At 41.2% G+C, this 24,358-nt stretch overlaps 1 protein-coding gene across 1 annotated transcript in view; it reads left to right on the forward strand.

Moving 5' to 3' along the window:
• Positions 1 to 182: 182 nt before the first annotated feature.
• TMEM165 (transmembrane protein 165) overlaps positions 183 to 24,358 on the forward strand; it is a 35,688-nt gene continuing 11,512 nt past the window's right edge. Inside the window, 2 exon segments of the mRNA XM_047798762.1 lie at positions 183 to 395; positions 10,225 to 10,450. Coding sequence (XP_047654718.1) covers positions 183 to 395; positions 10,225 to 10,450 — 439 coding nt within the window.

The following is a 24,358-nucleotide window of genomic DNA, read 5'->3' on the forward strand; positions in this document are numbered from 1 at the left end:
CCGGACGCCGGCCTGCCTAGAGCCTCACGCCCGCGCCAGCCGCTTCCCGCATGCTGCCGGCCCCTCCCTGAGCGGCGGCGGCGAGGCCTGAGGGACGTGCGCCGGGACTCCTCCGGGTCGAGACTTCACGGCGCCCGCTCTTCCTCTTGCAGTGCCGGTGCGCGGCCGTCTCGGCGGGCGGGATGGCGACGGTGGCCCCGGGGAGCGGCCGCTCATCCGCGCCCCGGCTGCTCCTGCTCTTGCTCCTGCTCCTTCCGCTGCCGTGGGCCCCGGCCGGCGTCCGGGCTGTTCCCGACGAGTACCTCAGCCACCGGAACAAGGAGCCTCCGGCGCCAGCTCAGCAGCTGCAGCCGCAACCCGCGGCTGCGCAGGGCCCCGAGCCGGCCCGGCCCGAGGTGAGCGGGACCCACCCCCGGGCGAGGCTGCGCCGGGTACCGGGCTTGGCGCGGGCGGAGCGCCCGCCTGGGCCCAGACTGCCGGCGGGGGAGGGGAGCCCGGCGCCCGCGCCCTGGGGGCGAGACCGCTGGGTACGCTTTTGCTGGTCCGGCCTGGCCTCGCCCGGCTCCTCCTGGGGGAGGGGAGCGGAGCGCAGAGCGGGGAGTCCTCTGTCGGCCTTTAGCTCGGGAGGGTAAGTAAGGATGCAACTGGGATGGGCCTCTTGTTGGTCAGGTGTATCCTGCAGAGCTGGAAATACTCATCCCTAACAGAAAGTTTTTAACCTAGAGCAGTGGGGAAGCTTTTCATGGTCTCTGAATACCATCGGCCATTTCATTGCTGAAACAGCTTTTCCCAAACTGTTTATTTACCAAATTCAGCTTTGCATGATTTGTAATTTTTGCCAAATGTGTGTGGATTATGAAGCGTGACTTTTCACTTTTTGAAAAACGTGCTGTGGCTTGCAGGGAGTAGCCTAAGGAATGCAGACAGTGCGGAGTGTTGCAGCGGTGTGGGATGCCAAAACTAAATTTATAAGTGTACCAGAGTCCTGCATTTTGGCCTTCATTAAATGGATATTAATTAACATTTTAATTTATGTTAGTAGAATCACCTAGTCACTTGGGTTTACAGTCTGGGCAGCGTTTGTGTATTTAGTCCCTCTGTGGGTGCGGGGCTTTCTCCTCGTTTCCAGTTTAGATTCCTGGAACCAGGCCCTGTGTAGCTGCTTCTAGCAGGGCGCTCTGCACTCCCGTTTCCACGGCGGGCTGCCTTCCGCCTGTCCCCATCCACCCAACTAATCTTCCCCAACTTGAATTCCATTTTTCGCCCCAGAGGTCTTCAGTGGGTAGCCCCGAATGTGATTTCAGTCTGGCCTCTCAGGTTTCCGAGTGATCTGGCTCCAGCTAAGCCCCCAGGCTTCTATTCCCCACTCCCTTTCTCAGCCACTTGCTGATTCAGACCTAAGACAGGCCATGTGCTCTGTTCCTGGTCTCTCCAACAAAAGGCCTCTAAGTAAAAGGGCTTTAGTGAGCTTGTTCTGGTCAGAATTTTTCCCACCTTTAAGGAACAAGTAGACATCTCTGTTCTGTGAAGTCTTTCCTAAAATTTCCTGGCTAAAAGTGATGGCTGTTTTTAAGTAGGAATTTATGCTAATTTGTTCTGTATTGCAGTAGAATTTGTTTAAGCATAAAATTATGCTTTCATGTAACTTTTTGTTATGGCTCAAGTGTTTTTTGTTTTATTTTTATTTTCTCTACTGTATTACAGTATATGGGGAGGTTTTTTTCTTTCACATGTTTTCTGAACTCTGTAATGTAAGTTTCATTTGTGTTTTTTGTCCACTTGGTGGAAGTAAAATACTGTCAGAGTTGGGTTTAATAGCCATATAAGCAAGAGTTCAGCATCACTGCTTCTCTGAAGTTTTCAACTGTTTTGCTTTGCAGCTACATGCAGCATATCTTTTAAAAGGGTAGGATATTTAAATGTATGTTTTCATACACTATGTGAGTGTGAATTTCTGAAAATGGAGAGGATAGGAAAAACTTTATTGATAAGTAATCAAATGTAAGATGTATTATAAAAACATAGTTGTGTCTTATAGGGTACTCTGAAGCAAGATTACTGAACTTCTCATGGGATTTTCTATGTTGGGTATGTTTTTTTCTCTATAATCAGCTAAAAAAAAGTTGAGGGACTTTACTCTGAACTTATAGTTAAAATTAACCCCCCGTTTACAAACCCACAAAAAGCACTGTTGCGCTTTGGTATCCTTTCATTATGCAATGTGCCTCTGTGTTGACAGACTCGCTTTTTTAGTTGGGGCTTATCAGGTAGATTGAATAGAGGTAATTTATAATTTGCTGCTCATTCTATAAAACCAAAGAAGGGCTCTGCTCTGGTTGCCTAGCAGTGTTGTAAAGCCGCAGAATCCACCAGACCAGTACAAGTTCTCCTTACTGTGTTTCTGCTTTATTGTTTCTTGGCGTTTCTTTTATATATTATCTTTTAACTAGAAGACCTTCCACACAATATTTTAAACTTTTTTCCATTTTCATAAACTCCATCCAGTCCAAACTCCCAATTTTAGCCTCTTAACAGCTAAGACTGAGGCGGTCAGATAATCATTGCCTGATTCATGATTGCTGTCAGAATGGAATGATCATGATGTTACTGCATTTATTTGTCGGTATTCTACTGTCAAAGCAATTCATTAAAAAAAAAAATCAGTGAAAATAAATGCACTTAATACATTTCAAATGCTAACATTTATAACACATTACAGAACAGTAATATTGATAAAAGCATAGCTGTTAAACATTCATTAAAATAAAAATGTATTTTAAAACTGTAATTGTTAAATATATTATTCTAATATTGATGGAACATTCATAAAAATAAAATATTATTTAAAAAACAAGCAAACCCATCCACAAATAAGATATGAAAATTTATAATATTTTGTTTCTTTAATGCAGACTTTTAAAACCAAGTTTATCCCTGGTGTCATGGTTTAAATTACACATGTATTTTTGTGCACATTTTCCAACGTCTGAAAAAGGTTTTTCTGACTTCCTACAAAAAAGTAATGGTAAGAAGACAGTCCTAAGCCAGTTCTAAGCATTTTCCTGTGATTTCTTTGTCTTTAAAGCTCAACTCTTGTCTGGGAACTTTCGTTGAGAGACTTTGTTTTTGTTTTACTTTTGCAGGGACATTGTCTTTTTCTTGGTAGCAGGCTGTAGATTTTGTTTCAAAGAAAACATCATCTTCTCTAGTTTCATCATGAGCAGGTGGAGATGCCCACGCAGGTAGCAGTTTCTGTGTGGTCAAGTCTGTGTTCATTTAAACTGTAGGACTAGAGTGGGAAATGTTTTTTCATTGTTAATTGTTATTTTCTCCCTTTTCTCGAAGATTATGAAAGAATAAAAGGACACTAAATAAGGGTCTTTTTTCACAATTTTTCAATTTGCAACTAATTTTAACTTTGAATTTTATTCAGTAAGTTTTTGTTTTTGTTTTTTAATTATAAGTTGTTGACCCTGCCCTGAAGATGTAAATAATTTGAGTTTCAGACCCAAATTAAGATACTGGAAAAGGTATTTGTACTAAGGAAAACACCTATTTCATTTCTTACTACAACTCTGTATAACTGAATGGCAGAAAGAGACTTGGTCATGTGTCTGACCCTCCTGTATTCACCTAAGCTGCTGCCTCTGCGGCACGACTCTCTCCTTTCTTCTGTAGTGGACACACCTGGGCCCCTCTCCATACCTTCCCTCAGTGTCCCTGTGCCCGTTCTCCTCTGACCCCCCACTACTTTCCTTCCTTGAGGTCTTTATTTTCTCCTTTTCTTTGGTTCCTTTCTGTCTGCTTACACAGGCTTTTCCTCTTTGGAGAGGGAAAAACAGGCCATTGGGTTAACTGTACTTGACTGCATTAGCTTCTGCTCCTTACTTTTATAAACCAAACTTCTAACTGGGGAATTAGCTGCTTTATCACTTGGCTTTGGTCTTCCATTATCTTGCATCAGGCCCTGTCTTTTCATTGAAATTCATTTTTGAAGGATACCTGTAACCTGCTTCATTGCGGAACCCAGGTGTCTTTTTCAGTACTCTTTTGACAGGATTAACTCCCCACTTTTTAGGAGTCCTACCAGTTGGTAGAACCTGAGGAAATTATTTAACCCTATTGTCTCTCAGCTTTTCCTCTTATGTTGAGATAACAGCTTTAAAGTTTTTGAGCATCAAATTAAACAATGTATAGGAAAATCTCTGGCTTTTAGTTAGTAGCTCAGTGAAATGGTGATTGCCCCTAACTTGGCCATCTGTGGTCTCCTGCCTGCATCTCTAAATACCTAAGACAGTTTTCTTTTCTCTCTTTTTTCTCCCCTTCACCTCTCTCCCTAAGTATAGATGTTGTCCAAGGCTCATTTTTTTTTTTGTCTTTTGTTGTTGTTATTGTTGTTGTTGTTGCTATTTCTTGGGCCGCTCCCGCGGCATATGGAGGTTCCCAGGCTAGGGGTTGAATCGGAGCTGTAGCCACCGGCCTACGCCAGAGCCACAGCAACGCGGGATCCGAGCCGCGTCTGCAACCTACACCACAGCTCACGGCAACGCTGGATCATTAACCCACTGAGCAAGGCCAGGGACGGAACCCGCAACCTCATGGTTCCTAGTCGGGTTCGTTAACCACTGCGCCACGACGGGAACTCCCAAGGCTCATTTTTTTAATGTGATCTCTGCCCTTTCCCATGGAAATCTGGTCTTGCAAAGCTGTAGCTGGTAGATTCTGGCTGTCGGCAACCAGATACATACCTTGAGGCTCTGGTGGCCAAAGCTCAGGTTTCTGATAACCTGTTGGAAACCTTTACCTGAAATGCTCTTTTTTTTTTTTTTTTTTGGTCTTTTCTAGGGCTGCACCTGCGGCATATGGAGGTTCCCAGGCTAGGGGTCTAATTGGAGCTGTAGCTGCCGGCCTACGCCAGAGCCACAGCAACGCCAGATCTGAGCCAAATCTTCGACCTGCACCACAGCTCACGGCAATGCTGGATCCTTAACCCACTGAGCGAGGCCAGGAATCAAACCCACAACCTCATGGTTCCTAGTCAGGTTCGTTAACCACTGCGCCACGACGGGAACTCCCTGAAACGCTTTTTATCCTCCAATTGAACATGTCTGAAACCACACCTCTTATTTTTATTTCTCTTTCCCACATGTCTTGTAGGAGTATGAATATCATCTTTGATTCTTTCCCTTGGAAAAAAATATTAATTTTTCTTTTCATCATGCATAGATTTTTTTTCTTTTCTTTTTCAACATTAGTCTTGTGCAGCTGACTTCTTAATTAATTAGTCCAGTGGCTGGTATTCTCTGTTTTCTGTCCTGATCTATTAGCCAGAGTGCCTTAATCATGTGTCTTCTACTCAAAAACTTTAAACTGCTTCTCGCTTGCCTCTCTGCTGGTCCGTAAGTATGCAGGCTTTTCAGCCTGTGTATTTCTTCTCTTCCCTTTTCTCAGAATATGCCTGGATTCTTTTAAATTGACAGTCCAGGGGAGGAGGTGAATGCTTGTACCTGATATGTTTTCTCAAGTCAGCCACTCCACAGGTGACTAGTATGAATCCTGCTGAGACTTTCCAAGAGCTTTATGAAATGAACCTCAGAACTGACTCCCCCCATTGGTCAAAGATTGCACCACGGGGGTTAACAAACACCCCATACTTCTGAGTAGTGAATAAGCTTGTGCAGAGCACATACTTTGTGTTGGACTGCCTGAAGCCAGTTATAGCCTGTAAGGAATTGGTCTTCCATATCTGGAGTAAGAGATTGGTTCAGGAGATTTTTGAAGTGGTATTCATTAGGTCTCTAAAATCATGTGCATGGTAAAAAAAAAGGAAAAAGAAAAGAAAAAAAGAAAAAATATCCAAGAGGTACAGAAGAATTATAATGACTAATGAGTGAAGACTGTCTCCTCTTGTATTCTATCTCAGGAGTCAGCAAACCACAGTTTACTGCTGACTGCCTGTTTTTGTGAAGTTACTGGAGCAGAGCCAGGCCTGTTCACTTTAAGTATTACCTATGACTGACCTAGGCTATAGCATCAGCCTTGGGTAATTACCAAAGAGACTTTATGGCCTGAGATGTTAATTATTTGGCCCTTTAAGAAAAAGTTTGCAGACCCCTGTTCTAGGCATCTTGGTTCCTTCCTTGGAAATAGCCACTGTTACTGTTTCCTGCAATCCTGGGCATTAGCAACTGTGATATACTTTATGTACTTACCTAATCCCCCTCTAGTGACTATATACGTAAGACATACTTTTTCAAATTAAAAATTCTTAGTGATTTTTTCTTATTAGTGTACAGAAAACATTCTTAACTTTCTAGCACCATAATAGTGTAACATATAGAGCTTCCGTTTATTTATAACCAGTTCCCTATCGATGGATATTTAGTTATTTTGTCTCTTTTAATTATTACAAATAATAACATTACCTTTATATGTGTTTCTGGTACAGAAAAGCTAACTCCCTGACAAACTGTTTTAGTCCTGTATCTGCCATGACTCATTGCCCACGGGACGTGTTCAGTTTGAGGCAAGTGGGACCTTTAAGAGGCTGGAGGTGTTGGGGGTAGGCCTTGCTCAAGAGGTTGGGTCTTCAGGTATCTAGATGAGTAGGAGGAGGAGGAAGAGAGGGTAGGAAGGGAAGAAGGTGTTAGTTGCCAAAACCTTGCCGTGCTCTAGAGTTGCACTGCAGTGGTTCTTCAGCGCTAGGAAAGATGTGGCACGTCCATAGTGAGATGTGTGTAAGATGTGTACAGCAAGTGGGTCCACACTGGCATTTGAAGCTTTGGTGAGAAAAACCTGAGTGTAGAGTATCTCATTAATTATTTTAAAAATACTCCTAGGTGTTCCCACACAGCTCAGCAGGTTAAGGGTCTGGCCTTGTCACTGCTGTGGCTCTGGTGTGTTGCGGGTTCGATCCCTGGCCTGGGAACTTCCACATGCCAAAGGCTCAGCCAAAAAAAGAAAACAAAATTCCTAGAGTATTATTTTGGATATATTGGGTTAAATAAAATAATATTAGAAGTATTTTGAGTTTCTGCTATGGCGCAGCAGGTTGAGGAACCTGTGTCGTTGGTGTAGCCGCTCAGGTCACTGCTGAGGCTCGGGTTGGATCCCGGGCCCACTGCAGTAAGTTAAGGGTACAGCGTTGCTGTCACTCAGATTTGATCCCTGCTCTGGGAACTTCCATATGCCTGTGGGTGCAGCAAAAAATAAAAAATAAAAAAATTATCTGTTTTTACTTTTTAATATGTGGCTACCAGAAATGTTAAAGTTGTGTTATGTGTCTTCATTATTTTCTGTCGAGACAGTGTTGCTCTGGCTTGTTCTTCACTGTGGAGTATAAGGTTCATTTTGGGAGTTGGTATGTGATTCGGTGGAAGATACTGGATAGTTACCAGAAGTAACTATTAGCATTTTATGTTCTAAGCATAAGAAGGTCATTACAGTGTCTTAAACAGTGAATGAAATAACGTGATCAGATCAGTTTTAGGAAGATTAAAGGGTCATGCTGTGGATTGCTATAACTAACTGTCACAGTGCTTACTGTGTATTAGGTATTAGGCACCAGCCTAAGCTTTACATCTAGTAATTCATTTAATCCTCACAGCAGTCCTGTAAGGCATAGTTACCCCTCATTTTGAGAGGAGGTAAACTTCCTGGCCCGATGGTAACATAGTAACCAGTGATGCCTGGGCTATGAAGAGGGCAGGCTGATTCCAGAGCTCACCTGTAGCTACTGCCTTCTGCCTGAAGGTGGGTTCGGAAAAGGAGCTGTCCTGGTGCATAAGCCTTGTTGACTGAGAACAAATGAATGAATGGTAATTGATTATTTATTTGTTAACATTTTAAGTTTTAGAAATCTTCTCTGTAATATCCTGATACTTTGGTTTTAAATTCTTACCATACCATAGTGGGTAGCTTGTTAGTATTGATTTTGGCTGTCCAGGACCAGCTCACTATATGACAAAAGCTTTAAGTTGATTTTTCTTGTGCTCTGTATATAGAAAAGTTCTAAGAATATGCAGTTTTGTTTTGCTTTTTGCTTGTAAGGCAGACTTTATTTTATCCTCATCACTAAACAGAGGAACAGAGAAGCTAAGTACTGTGGCCACAGGTTTACAGCTGGGAATTACAAAACAGCGAGAGTCTGTGGATTTGATAGCTATTGTGTTTGTTTTTTAAAATGTTTATTTTGTGATTGAGAGTGCAGCTAATTGATTGTAATGGCATGTATTTCTTCCTAAAAATTTTTCTTGGGTTTCAGGTCCCAAGTATTTTGCAGTGGAATTTCTTCATTCAGAAGGTATATCCAAGAGGAAAATGTTAGAAAGCTGAATGAAAATGCTTATTTTTTTTGATGCTTAATGCTTATGGGGTATTGGAAGAGAAATGAAGCTCATTTTTAAAGAAAGATCAGCATAGTTGTAATAAAAATGGTAAAGGAGAGGAAACTAGAATCCCTTAAAATGGTACTTATTTAATCAAGAGCTGGCTTCCAAGGCTGGGCTTTTGATTTAGCCCTAAAGTCAAATATTTTCTAAAATGTCAAATTTCCCCAATTTTTAGCTCAGAGGTCTAGGAATGCTTAAAGCTTTCAGATCTTTCCTGTGGAATTTGGGTTTCAACTCTTTATCACGTGTTAGGGAATATGACATGCACACTAAAAATTTAGGATTTTACTCATCTCTGACTGGGGGCTTTGTAAATAAAAGTACTTCTGTTTATACTATCAATTCACATCTGTTCTTGGGTTTCTTTTTTTTAATCTCTAAGTTTCTGGAAAATCATGGGCTATAAAAATTAATTAAAGATAGGCAGTTAGGGTTAGGGGAGACCTTTAGCAGTTATTTCTTTAGTTCAGGGTCTCTCACTCTGGGGACTGTTGGTATTTTGGATTTGATCATTCTTCATCAAGGGGACCCTGTCCTGTGTTTTTCGTTCTGTCCACAGCAACGTCTCTGGTCTCTACCCACTGGACCCCATTGGTTCCCCTTCAGCTGTGACAACCGGGATGTCCCTGTACTTTGCCCAGAGTCCCCTGGTTGAGGCCCTCAGCTGAGCACATTTCCTGCAGGTGGGGGTTCACTTCTTTGGATTCTGATGAGAATCTGCCGCCCTCCTGCGGTTCAGCCCCCTGGGTTGCTCGAGTTAGAAATCTCAGGAGTCAGCTAAAGCCTGCCACCTCTGTGTCCTTCTCCCTCGGGGCTCTGCAGAGTCTCCTACAGACTTTCTTGATTACTAGAATGTAGGCACCCAGTCCTTCCTGGTCCCTTAATGTGATTGTTTTAGAGCCTGAGTTGGCAACCTTTTTTCTTCTCTTTTTTGTAATGGGCCAGATAATAAATAGTTTCGCTTTGGCCACATGTTTGTAGGCTGCTGAAGGTCTCTGTTGCCTAATCTTCCTTTCCTGCTTCCCTCTCTCCTCTTTTCCCTTTTTTGGTAACCACTTAAAAATGTAAAAACCATTCTCAGCTGGACTTGAAATCACTCTCAGCAATAGCTTTGCCACCCCCTGCTTTTAGAGTCTCTCTTGTTTGGGGTGAACTTTGGAGAGTGGTGCCTTCTTAAAATGTGCCTTAGAACCAGCACAGATTTGGGTCAGAACTGGCTGGCACAGAAGATGGGCTTGTCACTCACTCTAAAGCGCTTGATGCACCTTTTTTTTTTTTTTTTTTTGAGTTTTGTCACATTTCCACTCAAAATGATCTTACCACCAGGTGGGACTCTGGCTTGTCTTTTTTATTTGACCACGTTACACCCTAGGCTATTTTAGACTTCAGTGAAGGAACATCCATGTTTCCAGCTATGTTAGACCTCATCTTAGAGCGAGCTCTTGCTCTAGCCTGTTGAGAACTTTCTGATCCTGACTTGTTCATCAAAGTGTTAATGAAATTTCTCTCAGCTTCCCGTCACTTGAGTGTTTGAGGAGCATGTCTTGGTCTTACACCCAAGTTATGAATGAGATATAGCCAAGAACTAAATCCCAACTCACAAATGTAGAAAACAAGGTGATTTTATGTGTGGATAGAGATGGTTTCTAATCTTTTTTGTTCTGTTCTATGGACTTGGATCTCCATTGTAGCAGTCAGCAGTCAGAGGTTGTGCCATTACTAATGGCTCAGTGTGATTAGACCATGATAGAAACAATCAAAATTCACATACAAAATAAAATAATTTAAAATTACTTTAAAAAAATAGCTGATATGTATATTTTTTTTATTTCAGAAAGTATTTACACCAGCTTCTCCAGTTCATACCAATAAAGAAGATCCAGCTACCCAAACTAATTTGGGATTTATCCATGCATTTGTGGCTGCCATATCAGTTATCATTGTATCTGAACTGGGCGACAAGACATTTTTTATAGCAGCCATTATGGCAATGCGCTATAACCGCTTGACGGTGCTGGCTGGTGCTATGCTTGCCTTGGGCTTAATGACGTGCTTATCAGGTGAGTGTGCGTTTCTCCTCTTAATGAGTTGATTGAATTAAAGAGAAAGTATGGTTTGTGGCCCTGCGTCACTGAATCATTCAACTAGGTATGTTGGAATTTGGTTTGTGTTCCATCAGTTAATAAACAGAAAATGTTTCCAGCAAAAACCATATTGTACTTGTAAAATTAAATTTTTAGCCATTCATAGTGAAGATACATAATCCTCATTTATTCGCTAGTTTTTTTTTCTTATCCTTGCTTTTGCTATGGACATCCTAGCCTTTTTTTTGTGTGTGCGTGAGTCCAGATAAGTTTGTTTACATTTGATACCTTAGAGATAGGACTCAAGCAACTACAGAGAATTTTGCATGTTTCCTGCTGAAGGACATTTGGTAATCAATAATGAGTCAGGTTCAGTGTATCGTGTTCTATTAAAGCTATTCTTATCCATTATACTAAAGGAATGAAATATTCTTAAATTACTAGTTTGTGTTACTATTCAAGCTGTTATTATATAGGCTTCAATTTTTCAAAGAATTAAGCCCATGAGGAAGTAATCTTGAACACTAAATAATTAAATATACTTGAGTCTGATTCAGAAGCTACCTTGAACCACTCAGTTGCATGGAAAACAGCAAGTTTTCTCCACAGCGTCAGACTTGGAGCTGATTCTGCTGTGTATCAACCTAACGATGTTACCTAGCTCTTTGAGCTTCAGTTCCCTGTCTGTAAACCAGAGCTCATATCTAGCTGCCTCATAGGGCTGTGGTTTGTATTAAAATGAGGTCTTACATTTCAAGTGCTTAGTCATTGACCCCTCTCTCTCAGCTTTAGGTTTCTCATGAGACACAGTTCTTAAAAGGACAGAACAAGTTCTATTTCTGGCTCTTAGGTGCTTATTAAAGTTTGTCTTTTTAAACATATGATAATGCATATTTTATTGACTAAAATAACTTGACTACTTTTTTCACTTTGTTGTTAGTATTATTCATATTTCTCAAAACAAACAATTCTTTCTTCCAAAGCACATTTTGATTCTAGGAAATAGGAGAAGTGGGGCAGGTTGTGAATGGCCAAGTCAGTTGTTTGGTATGAATTTGAATAATAGCAGGGAGTTTTCCAGCTTTGAGGATAACGAGAGGCTGTCCTGTCTCTGCCCATTCCCTCCCTGGAACCCACTCCATCAGCCCCCATCTCTTCTGTGCCGTTAACCCCTTCCCCAACGGTGAGCAGGGCTGTCTCTTCTGTCCTGACCCTTGGTCTGCCTCCCCTCTGGCTGCTGGTACCGGCAGCACTTCTCACCTGGACTGTTTGAAAGAATAGATTGTATTGGTCCTCAAACCTCTTCCTTGTGGATCCTTTAAAATAATTTTGAAAAACTACTCTCTCTCACTTTTCACCTTAAGTTCAAGGAGTTGCAAAGATCTAATTTTTGGTATATTGTGTAAAATTATTGTGGTTGGTTTTTTTAATGTTTGTCTTCTAAGTGTTTTAATACTTACTATAAAATAATTAAATTCATGATCACATTTGCAAACTGATTAAAAAAGAAATTCCAAAACAAATTTCGGGAGTCATGCATTTTTAACAGTCTTTCCAGATAGGTTAAACACTGCTTCATCAGTCAGCTGGTCAGATCTGTTTGCCATATTTGTTTTCCCATTAGCCTTGTCTGCACTGAACCAATTCTGCCTGGATGGTTGAGTTCAGGGCTGAGGAGTTGCAACAGTAACAGAACAGTAATTCTGCTGTTAGTGTGGGCTCCCTGCTTTCTTTCCTTTGCAGAATGTGCCCTTCGCAGTATTCTTGCTTTTTTGTTAGCATTCCAGATTCTCTCTCTCTCTTTTTTTGGGAGGGGAGTATTTTTAGGCCCAAACCCATGGCATATGGAGGTTCCCAGGCTAGGGGTCAGATCAGAGCTATAGTTGCTGGCCTACACCACAGCCACAGCCACACAGGATCCGAGCCACGTTTGCGACCTACATCACAGCTCATGGCAACGCCGGATCCTTAACCCACTGAGCGAGGCCAGGAATCGAACCCACAACCTCATGTTTCCTAGTTGGATTGTTTCCACTGTGCCACAACAGGAACTCCTTTCTTCCTTTTTTTTTTTTTTTTTTTGTCTTTTCAGATTCTTTCTCAGCTGCTAGCGTTTGGGTCCCAAGCCCTCTCCCCAAGTTCTGTTTAGAGGCTTGGACTGCTGTGGCTGGGCAGGAAAGGCAGGAACACAGATGTCTGGGGCTAGGGGCTTGCTCATTGTGCAGACAGGAGCAGGTCACAAGGCTGCCATTTGCTGAGCACCATCTGTGTGCAAGATGCATCAGGCACCTTCAGGACAAGCCCCTGTCCTGTTATAGCTAGACAGACAGACAAAACAAAGACGTACTATGCTCTTGTGGCTCACAGGCACTGGAGCTGGGATTCAAGGCAGCTGTGTCTGGCTTTGAATCCAGGGGTTCTGATGGTTTTCTTCTGGGGGGGGGGCGGTGAGGGCTGGAGGTACATAGATGGGGGCTATAGCCTCCAGTCCTTCCTTTGGGAAAAACTGACTGTCATCTGTGTGCTAAGTGTAAATTTACTGGGGAAAAGTTTAAAGCTAAGAAGGCATTGGAAGAAATTATACTTTCACTCCATTATGCCTTTCAAAGTTATTTTAAGTTCCTGGAGACTCTTTGTCTGCTATAAACTCAGGGTAGCAATAGTACAAGCTTTATAGAATTTAGGAAAGATTTTTTTTTTTTTTCTTTTCATGGCCACATCTGCAGCATATGGAGGTTCCCAGGTCAGGGGTGGACTTGGAGCTACAGCCGCCGGCCTACACCATGGCTCATGGCAATGCAGGATCCAAGCTGAATCTGTGATCTACACCACAACTCATGGCAACTCCAGATCCTTAACCCACTGAGCGAGGCCAGGGATCAAACCTGCATTCTCATGGATACTAGCTGGGCTCTTAATCTGCTGAACCACAACGGGAACTCCAGAAAGATTTTTAAATGAAGTAAAACAAGCAAATTAGGATGGGACTTCCACACCAGGTAGTTCATACAAAGGCTTCGTGTCTAGGTCAGGCTCACCTGTGCCCCGGGCACAACTGATCCATTCGTTGGGAAATTTTCACATTATTTACAGTAATGGCTAAGTAATTCAACAAATACTTGTTTAGAACTCTGTGCCTAGAAGTGTGTTGGGCCTGTGACCAGGAGTGGGAGGTGGGGTGGGCAGTGGCTGTGAGGGGGCGTCCTCCCGGCCCCTCCCCCACCCTGGAGACCTGGTGTTGAACAGCCTCCATCAGGTGTTCTTGTTTCCCACTCTTCACAATCTCTCTCTAAAATTCATCAAGAGAGGCAACTTCTCATTTTTTGTGAATTGGTTCCTTTGGAGGAAGGACCATAGAGAAAGCCAGGGTGGATTTGGATGAAGGCCTGAGAGGCGGGAGAGAGGGATGGTGGGGGAGGTGGAAGCAACTCCAAGGTCAGAGTCAATTTCCTTCCTGACCCATGCAGACTTACTACACACTTGATCATAGCCGGTCAGACTTAGTACACAGTTGATCAGAGCAAAATATATCAAATTGAAATGAACTACTTTTAACAGCTGGAAATACATCTAATAAGATGATAGAACTGTTCTTTTAAAATTACTTTATAGGTCCATGAATGATACTTATTGCTAGAATGAAGGCAGGTTTAAAATCACTTCTGATTTTTTTTTTTTAAATAGATGTAAGGGCTGAGAAATTTTATTCACATAAATTAAGTAGACAAGAAAGAATTTTGTTACAGCCACATCACTCAACTTGTTGAACTCCTGAGTTTTATGCCAAAAATCACCTGCTGGACTGTCATCAAATGATTTTTCATGGTTTACCAGCTGACAACTTAATAAGGCCTCTGTCAGTTTTGTTAAAAGCAAGAGTTAGAAACCATCAAGTATATCACAAATAGTTTTTTTCTCAATTTCACCAAACGACTATTCTTATACATGTTAGTCTTTTACTTAGAAGTTACTTGTTTAACTGGATATATTTAGAAATGGTTGAGAACAAATATTTTTAATTTCATTTTACTCTTACCAATAAAGAATTTCACTTAAAATATGGTGTCATACCACACGTTTAAAATATATTTTTCTGGAGCCTTGCAGCGTCAGATTTAGCTCATTCATCTATGGGAAATGTCTAACCACATTTCTTAGTTGTCATGGCAGTTGGTCCATAGTAACCCTTGGACATCAGGCTTATTTTCTATCAGAAAGCATTTACTGGGTTTTTGAATTTAATAAATGTGATATACGTCCCCATGACAGCCATCTGTGTAGAATTCTAATTCTAAAAAGGCTGGCTGGCCAGATTGGGCCTGGGACCCAGCTAGGCATGAGCTGCTGAGGAAATAAGCCTCCAGGATTTAGTATCTTTCTGATGCTCTCTCTCCTTGACTGGATCAAGGCCCTGCCATACTGAGATACCCTACTTCTTGTCCATGTCCGTCCTGTCCAGTGGGAGACCCAGAGCCCTGCCCCTGCTCTGTGGTCCATGACTGGGGGCTTCTGTATTTCAGGCCCCCTCTCTGGTGCTCTAGGATATCCAGCCTCCCCAACAGGGGGAGGAGCATCTTTGTAGCCTGGGCAGAGGGCAGTAGGGAAGAAGTGATGTGAGACAGGAGAAGCTGCCAGACTCTTCAATGACAAGCATGTTTTCAGGCAGATAATTTTTTTTATTGTTACTGAAATATAGTTGATTTACAATGTTATGTTTCAGATGTACAGTTTAGTGATACAGTTATAAATATATAATACACATTTTTTCTGTATTCTCTTCCATTATAGGTTATTACAAGATACTGAATATAGTTCCCTGTGCTAATACTGTAGGTCCTTGTTGGTTACCTGTTTTATATATACTGGTGTGTGTATTTTAATCCTATTATCCTAATTGATCTTGCTCCCCTTTGGTAACCAGAAGTTTCTTTCTGTGTCTGTGTCTGTTTTGTAAATCTATTTGTCCTTTTTTAAGATTCCATATAAAAGAAATATATGGTATTTATCTTTCTCTTTCTGGCTTCACTTAGTATAATTTATAGATCCATCCATGTTGCTGCAAATGGTCCATCCATTATTTCTTTTTTTCTTTTTGGTCTTTTTACTATTTCTTGGGCCGCTCCCGCAGCATATGGAGATTCCCAGGCTAGGGGTCGAATCAGAGCTGCAGCCACCAGCCTACACCAGAGCCACAGCAACACTGGATCCGAGCTGCGTCTGCAACCTACACCGCAGCTCACGGCAACACCGGATCATTAACCCACTGAGCAAAGGCAGAGACCGAACCCACAACCTCATGGTTCCTAGTCATATTCGTTAACCACTGCGCCACGATGGGAACTCCCATTATTTCTTTTTATGGCTGAGTAGTATTCCATTATATACACATACCACATCTTCTTTATCCATTCATCTGTTGATGGACACTTAGGTTGTTTCCATGTCTTTTTTTTTTTAATTAAATTTTATCAGAGCATAAATTATTTAAATGTTGTATTAGTTTCAGGTGTACAGCAACATGAATCTGTTATATGTATATCCATTCCTTTTCAGATCCTTTACCCATATAGATCACTAAAGAGTACTGAGTAGATTTTCCTGTGCTAGTCAGTAGGTCATGTTTACTCATCTATTCATCTCTAGTAGTGTGTATGTATTCCTGCAACATTTTCCCTTTGGTAACCATAGTTTGGTTTCAGAATCTTTGAGTCTGATTCTGTTTTGTTAACAAGTTTCCCTGTATCTTTTTTTTTTTTTTAATTAGATTTCACATATTAGTGATATCATATATTTATTTGTCTTTCTCTCTCTGACTTCACTCAGTATGAAAATCTCTAGGTCCATCCATGTTGCTGCAAATGGCATTATTTCATTCTTTTTTATGGCTGAGTAATATTCCATTGTATTACAAAATCTTCTTTATCCATTCTTCTGTCAATCGGACGTTTAGGTTTCTTCCATGCTTTGGCTATTGTAAATAGTGTCACCATGAATATAGGGGTGAATTTTTCTTTCTGAATTATGGTTTCCTCCAGATGTGAATGCCCAGGAGTGGGATTGCTAGATCATATGGAGTTCTGTTTTTAGTTTTTTGAGGAATCTCCATACTGTTTTCCATAAAGGTGGTAACAATTTACATTCCCACCAACAGTGTAAGAGGGTTCCCTTTTCTCCTACCCTCTCCAGCAGTTATTGTTTGTAGACTTTATGATGATGATCATCTGGCTGGTGTAAGATGGTACCTCATTGTAGTATTGATTTGCATTTCTCTAATAATTAGTGATGTTGAGCATCTTTTCGTGTGTTTTTTGGCCATTTGTGTGTCCTTGTTGGAGAAATGTCTGTTTAGGTTTTCTACCCATTTTAAAATTTTTGTTGTTTTTTGTTTTTGATATTGAGCTGCAGGAGGTATTTGTATATTTTGGAGATTAATCCCTCATTAGTCACTTCATTTGCAAGTATTTTCTCCCATTCTGTGGATTATCTTTTCTTTTTGTTTATGGTTTCCTTTGTTGTGCAAAAACTTAAGTTTAATTAGGTCCATTTGTGGGGTTTTTTGTTTTGTTTTTTATTTTTTCATTTTCATTAGGGGGTGGATCTGTTGAGGATTTTTGTGTCTATGTTCATCAGTGGTATTGGCTTCTAATTTTCCTTTTTTGTTGTATCTTTGTCTGATTTTGGTGTCAGGGTGATGGTGGCTTCATAGAATGAGTTTGGAAGTGTTACTACCTTTGCAATTTTTTGGAAGTTTCAGAAGAATGGGTGTTAACCCTTCTCTAAATGTTTGATAGAATTTACCTGTGAAGTCATCTGGACCTGGACTTTTGTTTATTGGTAGTTTTTTAAATCACAGATTCAGTTTCAGTTTTTGGTCTGTTCATATTTTCTCTTTCTTCCTGAGTCAGTCTTGGAAGGTTGTACCTTTCTAAGAATTTATCCATTTCTTCTAGATTGTCCAGTATATTGGCATATAGTGGTTTCTTATGATCCTCTGTATTTCCATGGTGTCAGTTGTAACTTCTGCTTTTTCATTTCTAGTTTTGTTGATGTGGGCCTTCTCCCCTTTTCTCTTGATGAGTCTGGATAAAGGTAAACCATTTTTTTGATCTTTTCAAAGAATCAACTTTTAGTATCGTTCATCTTTTCTCTTGTTTTTTAGTCTCTATTTCATTTATTTTTGCTCTAATCTTCAGGATTTCTTTCCTTCTATTAACTTTGGTTTTTTGCTGTTCCTCTTTAGTTGCTTTAGGTGTCAGGTTAGGTTGTTTATTTGAGATTTTTCTTGTTTCCTGAGGTAAGGTTGTATTGCTTTAAACTTTCCTTGTAGAACTGCTTTTGCTGCATCCCATAGGTTTTGGATCATAGGGTTGTTTTCATCTGTCTCTAGTTACTTTTTGATTTCGTCTTTGATTTCAGTGATCCATTGGTTGTTTAGTAGCATGTTGTTTAGCCTTCACATGTTTGTGTTTTCTACAGGTTTTTTTTTTTTCTTTGTAATTGATTTCTAGTCTCATAGCATTGTCATCAGAAAAGATGCTTGAAATAATTTCAGTTTTCTTGAATTTACTTGCTTTGTGGCCCAGCATATGATCTATTCTGAAGAATGTTCCAAGTGCACTTGAAAAGGACATGTGTTCTGCTTTCAGGTGGAATGCTGTATAAATATCAGTTAAGTCCATTTGGTCTATTGTGTCATTTAAGTCCTGTGTTTCCTCATTGATTGTCTGTCTGGATGATCTGGACATTGATGAAGTGGAGTGTCAAAGTGCCCCCTTCCCCCGTTATTGTTGTGTCACTGGCAATTTCTCTTTTTATGGCTGTTAACATTTCTTTTCTATATTCAGGTGCTCCTTTGTTGGGATATATATTTTATTTATTAACATTTGTTAAACCTGCTTCTTGGATTGATTCCTTGATTGATACGTAGTGTCCAAAAATAACAGTCTTTATTTTAAAGTCTGTTTTGTCTAGTATGCGAATTGGTACTCCAGCTTTCTTTATATTTCCATTTGCATGGAATAACTTTTTTTCATCCTTTGACTTTCAGTCTGTTTATGCCTCTAGATCTGAAGTGGGTCTCTTGTAGCCTGCATATATAAGGTCTTGTATTTGTATCCATTCAGCCCATCTGTGTCTTTTGGTTGGAGCATCTAATCCATTTACATTTAAAGTAATTATCAAAATATATGTCCTTATTGCCACTTTGTTAATTTTTTGGATTTGTTTTTACTGGGTCTTTTTTCTTCTTTTCCTCTTGTTCTTGTGATTTGATTACTTTGATGTTATGTTTGGATTCCTCTTTCTTAGTCATATGTGTATCTATTACTGATTTTTGGTTTATGGTTACCATGAGGTTTTGATAGTAGTTTACACACACATGCATGCACATACTCACACACTTACTTGCTGATCTCTTAATTTCAAGTGGATTTCAAATGTTCTGCGTTTTTACTCTCCTCATCATGATTATTGGTTTAGACATCGTGCTTATGTGTGGATGTCTTCTTGCCTTTATTGTATGTTTGCTTTTACTGGTGGGCTTTCTCATTTTGTAATTTTCTTTTCCAGTAGTGGCCTTTTCTTTTCCACCTAGAGAATTTCCTTTGGCTTTTGTTGTAAAGCTGGTTTGGTGGTGCTGAATTCTTTTAGCTATTGCTTGTCTCTAAGCTTTTGATTTCTCCATCAAATCTGAATGAGAGCCTTACTGAGTAGAGTTTTCTTGGTTGTAGGTTTTTCACTTTTAGCACTTTCAATATATTTTACTACTCCCTTCTGGCCTGCAGGGTTTCTGCTGAAAAATGAGCTGATGACCTTATGGTTCCCTTGTATGTGATGTTATTTTCCCCTTGTTGCTTTTAATATTTTCTCTGTCTTTAATTTCTGTCAATTTGATTAATATGTATCTTGGCACATTCTTCCTTGGGTGTATCCATTATGGGATGCTGTGCTTCTTGGACCTGAGTATTTCCTTTCCCATGTTAGGGAAGTTTTTGGCTATTATCTCTTCAAATATTTTCTTTTGCTCTTTCTCTCTTCTCCTTCTGGGATCCCTATAATGCAAATGGTGGTGCAGCTGATGTTTTCTCAGAGGTCTCTTAGACTATGCTTCGTTTTTCTTTTCATTCTGAGGTGATGATTACCCATTTTTCTGCCTCATTTATTTTGCTATTGATTCCTTCTAGTGTATTTTTCTTTTCAGCTGTTGTGCTCTTCAACTGCTTGGTTGTTTTTTTGTTTTTTCTAATTCTGTGCTAACAGCTTCTTGTAACCTCTTGCTTTGTGCCTCCATTCTTGACCCAAGTTCATGGGTCACCTTTACAACACTTCTTGGAACTCTTTCTTGGTTAGGTTGCCTGTCTCCACTTCACTTAGTTTTTCTTCTGAGGTTTTGTCCTGTTCCTTTGTCTGGAATATATTCCTTTGCCATCTCATTATTTTTTAATTTCTTGTTTCTATTTTTGTATACATAGTAGCTCAGTTTCTTGACCTTAGAACTGGGGATGTCTGATGTGTGTCCCTACAGGACACTCCCCACTTGTGACCCAGGGGCAGCTGGCTCCATAGTAGGTTCTGAACTTGGTTTGCCCTCTCAGTTCTTCAGCCTGCTGCATCATAGTTTCCTCCCTTCTGGTGTCTGTATCCTAGTGGGTGAGGCTGGTCTAGAGGGTTGTACGGGCTTTCTGGTGGGCAGGGCTGTGTCAAGGGGCATGTCTGCGGGTGGCTGTGGGCTCAGCCTTTTGGCAGCCTGTCTGTTGATGAGTGGGACTGTGTTCCCACCCTGTTGGTTGGTTGTTCTGAGTTATCCTGGCACTGAGGCTTACAGGTTGTTGGATGGGCCAGGTCTTGGTGCTCATGTCCCAAGCAAGATGTCACCTTTCAGATGAGTACTTACAGATATGTTCGCCACCAGCTTTTATGTCCTGTGAGTGAGCCACAGTTTCCCCCGCACCCCCTGCCCTGCCCTGCCTCTGCAGGATACCCTCACGACCAGCAGGTAGGTCTGGCCCAGGCTTCTGTGGAGTCATTACGTTTGTGCTGGGAGCTGTACGTGTGGGTCCTTGTGTGCATCCTCCAGGAGTGGAGTTTCTGTTTCCCTCATCCTGTGGAGCTCCTGCAATCAAACCCCACCTGCCATCAAAGCCGAATGCTCTCTGGGGACTTTTCCTCCCAATGCCAGACCCCTAGGCTGGGGAGCCAGACATGGGGTTCAGAATTCTACAACTCCTGCAGTATAATTATCCTCCGGTTTGTGGGTTACCAGCCCTGAGGGGGGTTGGTATGAGGTTTGATTGTATCTTGAATGCACCTCTACTGCCATTTTGTGATTTCTTTTTGTCTTTGGATGTAGAATATTTCTTTTTGGTATTGGCATTGTGCCAGTCTTTCTTATGATGGTTGTTTAGCAGTTAGTTGTGGTGTTGGTGTCTTCTGGCAGGAGATGAGCTCAGCATCTACTCCGCCATATTGTCTCCAGCCCACCAGGCAGATGAGTTCTGAAGACATGTACCTATGGAATATGAACTTGTGCAGATGGATTCTTTTACAAACTGTTCATCCCTGTCCCCCCGGGGGGTGGTGTCCATCCCAGCTTGAAATTGCACATCTGCATCTCTCCTCTGTTGCTTCAGCAGAGGACTGTGCCAGGCTGGACTTGGCCCTCACCTGCCTGGGGGCTTTCCTGGCTTCTCTGCTGTCTGACCTCAAGGAGAATGATCCCCTCCTCTTCAGAGTTTTATCCTCACTGCTGTTCCTCACTTCCTTAAGGCCCTCCTGCCATTTCACTCCTTATCCACTTGCAATCTGATTTCTCCTTCTAATACTGTTGTAAAAGCTTCAGTTAGCACCTTTCCTAACTACAGACTTCAGTTTTCATTTTGATGAGCCCTTCAGACCACATTCAAGGGCATTCTCATTTTTTTTAATACTCTTGGCTTCAGTGACACTCCCTGTTTCTAGTTACCTCTGAAAAAAAAATGTGTATTTTTTTTTTTTCGTCTTTTTAGGATTGCACCTGCTGCATATGGAAGTTCCCAGGCTAGGGGTCGAATCAGAGCTGCAGCTGCTGGCCTACACCATAGCCACAGCAAGGCAGGATCCAAGCCGCGTCCAACCTATACCACAGCTCACGGCAGTGCCAGATCCTTAACCCACTGAGCGAGGCCAGAGATCAAGGATACTAGTCGCGTTTGTTACTGCTAAGCCACCACAGGAACTCCCATACGGTAGATACTGACATTCTCCCCAGTTTTATCCATTTTTTTTGTCCCCTCACAAGAATGTTCTTATGTCAAATGTTTTCAGTTTAATTACTTATAAATCAGTGGTTTCTGGCTTGATGCAGAGCACTTGCTTAAAGAGAAATAACCTTTCATTGTTCTCAGATAAAACCTACTCAAGTGTCTGGAAGGGTTTCCCAAGCAGGAGGAAATAGAGGGCAGAAACCACGGAAGAAGAACAGGTTTGAGTGCCAGGTAGTGTTTTGCTCTATGGAGATGTCAAGGCAGAAAACGTGGGATTGTGTCAGTAAGCAGTTCTTTTAAGTTTTCTAATGATGAGAGGAAAACTAAGTTTGTGAGGTTTTAAAAGTTTTGCCTCATTTCTTTTTAAAATTTAAATACTTTATGAAAAATATTTTAAATTTACCAACTTGCAACAGTAAAACAGAACAGCAGTATACTTGTTATCTAGATTCACCTGTTGATAACATTTTACCCCATTAGCTCTAGCATTTGTGATCTATCTCTTTATCTACATCTAAATAAAATTATGTTTGTGTATGTGCACACATAATTTATATGTCTCTAGGTCTGTAACATGTACATACAAACAGTTCATATATCTACAGAGAAGTGAAGTGTATAAATACATATACTATATATCTTTATAGACATGGATAGATAGACTGATCGTCCATATTTAATTTTGTGAGTTGCCCTCATATGCTCTGTAGCAGTTTTTTCCCCTCTGTAGATGATCTAGTCTAGGTCATTAGTTCTTTTTAGTCTTTTAATCTGGACTATTTCTATAGCCTTTTCTTATTTATTTATTTATTTATTTATTTATTGTCTCTTGTCTTTTTAGGGCAGCACCCATGGCACATGGAGGTTCCCAGGCTAGGGGTCTAGTCGGAGCTACAGCTGCCAGCTTGCGCCAGAGCCACAGCAACGCCGGATCCATAACCCACTGAACAAGGCCAGGCATCGAACCTGCAATCTCACGGTTCCTAGTCAGATTTGTTTCTGCTGTATCATGACGGGAACTCCCTCGTATGTGTTTTTCTGAGATGTAGCTCATCTCCCCTTTAATGGGCTGTTGCTCATTCTGTGTTTGTGGGCCCCTCAAATAACTTGGGGTTACAGGCCCTTGGCTAGAATGCTACACAGGTGATGGATGTCCCCTGACAGGGAAGCGCATGGCGTCCATTTGTCGCTCGTGCTGATGCTGGGTTTGGTCACCTGGTCCGGCTCAGGGTTTCTCTTGTATACTCTGTTCTTCCCATACAGCTAATATGCAGTCTTCAGGGAGACGCTTCAGGACAATACAGGTTCCCCATTCCCCGTGGTTAACATCAGGTGACGACTCCTGCATGATCTAAACTTGCCCTGACACCTGCGAAAGAATGGCCCAGTTCTGGTACCTTATCCACACCTTCCAGGGAGCCCTGGCTTACCGCATCCCTCCCACCAATTTGTCTGTTTAGTAAACATACTCATGAACTGCTTTTTTTAGTAGTTTATAATTAATTACTCAACTATATTGTTCCCTAAATTGTCCCAGATTTGGTGGCTGATTTCAAGCTTTTTAAGCTGACTCTTGTGTCGTGTGACATGCTATGACTTGTTTTTGTTCTTCCTTCCTTTCTAGTATAACAAGATTGTGCAGGTTCATCTTGGACAACTTTGCCCATTTGTCTGTGGACCCTTATCGGGAAATGGTATTAGAAACCAGGATCTGGATACAAAGCTGGCTCATTATTACTGAGATGTCTTGGCTTCTTGGACTTTTCAGTAGAACTAAAGTATATATATCTGTATCATGGAGGTTCATAGATACACACATATATTAGTTCAGATACAGATGTTCATATAAACAAAGGTTTACATTTCTAAACATGATTTTTTTAAAGGCCCATCATTTTTTTATCAAAGTGTAGTTGATTTACAGTGTTAGGCAAATTTCTGCTGTATAGCAAAGTGACCCAATCATTCATATGTATATATATGTGTGTGGATGTGGGCGTGTATGTATATTCCTTATATTCTTCTCCATCATGGTCTATTCCAATGGATACAGTTCCCTGTGCTATACAGCAGAACTTCATTGCTTATCCATTCTAAATGGAATAGTTTGCATCTACGAACCCCAAACTCACAGTCCATCCCACTCCCTCCCCCTTTCCCTTGGCAACCACAAGTCTGTTCTTCCAGTCTGTGAGTTTCTTTCTTTTCTGTAGAGAGATTCATTTGTGCCATATTTTAGATTCCACATATAAGTGATATCATATGGTTTCTGTCTTTCTTCCTCTGAACTAATTCATTAGTATGAGAATCTCTAGTTCCATCCATGTTGCTGCAAATGGCATTATGTCATTCTTTTTTATGGCTGAGTAGTATTCCATTGTGTATATTTATCACATCTTCATCTGTCAGTGGATGTTTAGGTTGTTTGCATGTCTTGGCTATTGTGAATAGCACTGTGATGAACACAGGGGTGTGAGTATCTTTTTGGATGAATGTTTTGCAGTCACTCCCCTTTTTTGGCCGCTCTAGGGATCTCTATAGCCCCAAGAGCGGGGGTATCCTCCCTAACTGTTGCTAAAAGGCTCTCTCTGTAGCTGAAGGGTGAGCACTTCTGGCGGTCCCTCCCCCCACCTGGCTGCGGGCA

This window comes from Phacochoerus africanus, chromosome 10 (assembly GCF_016906955.1).
Source record: "Phacochoerus africanus isolate WHEZ1 chromosome 10, ROS_Pafr_v1, whole genome shotgun sequence".
Lineage (NCBI taxonomy): Eukaryota > Metazoa > Chordata > Mammalia > Artiodactyla > Suidae > Phacochoerus > Phacochoerus africanus.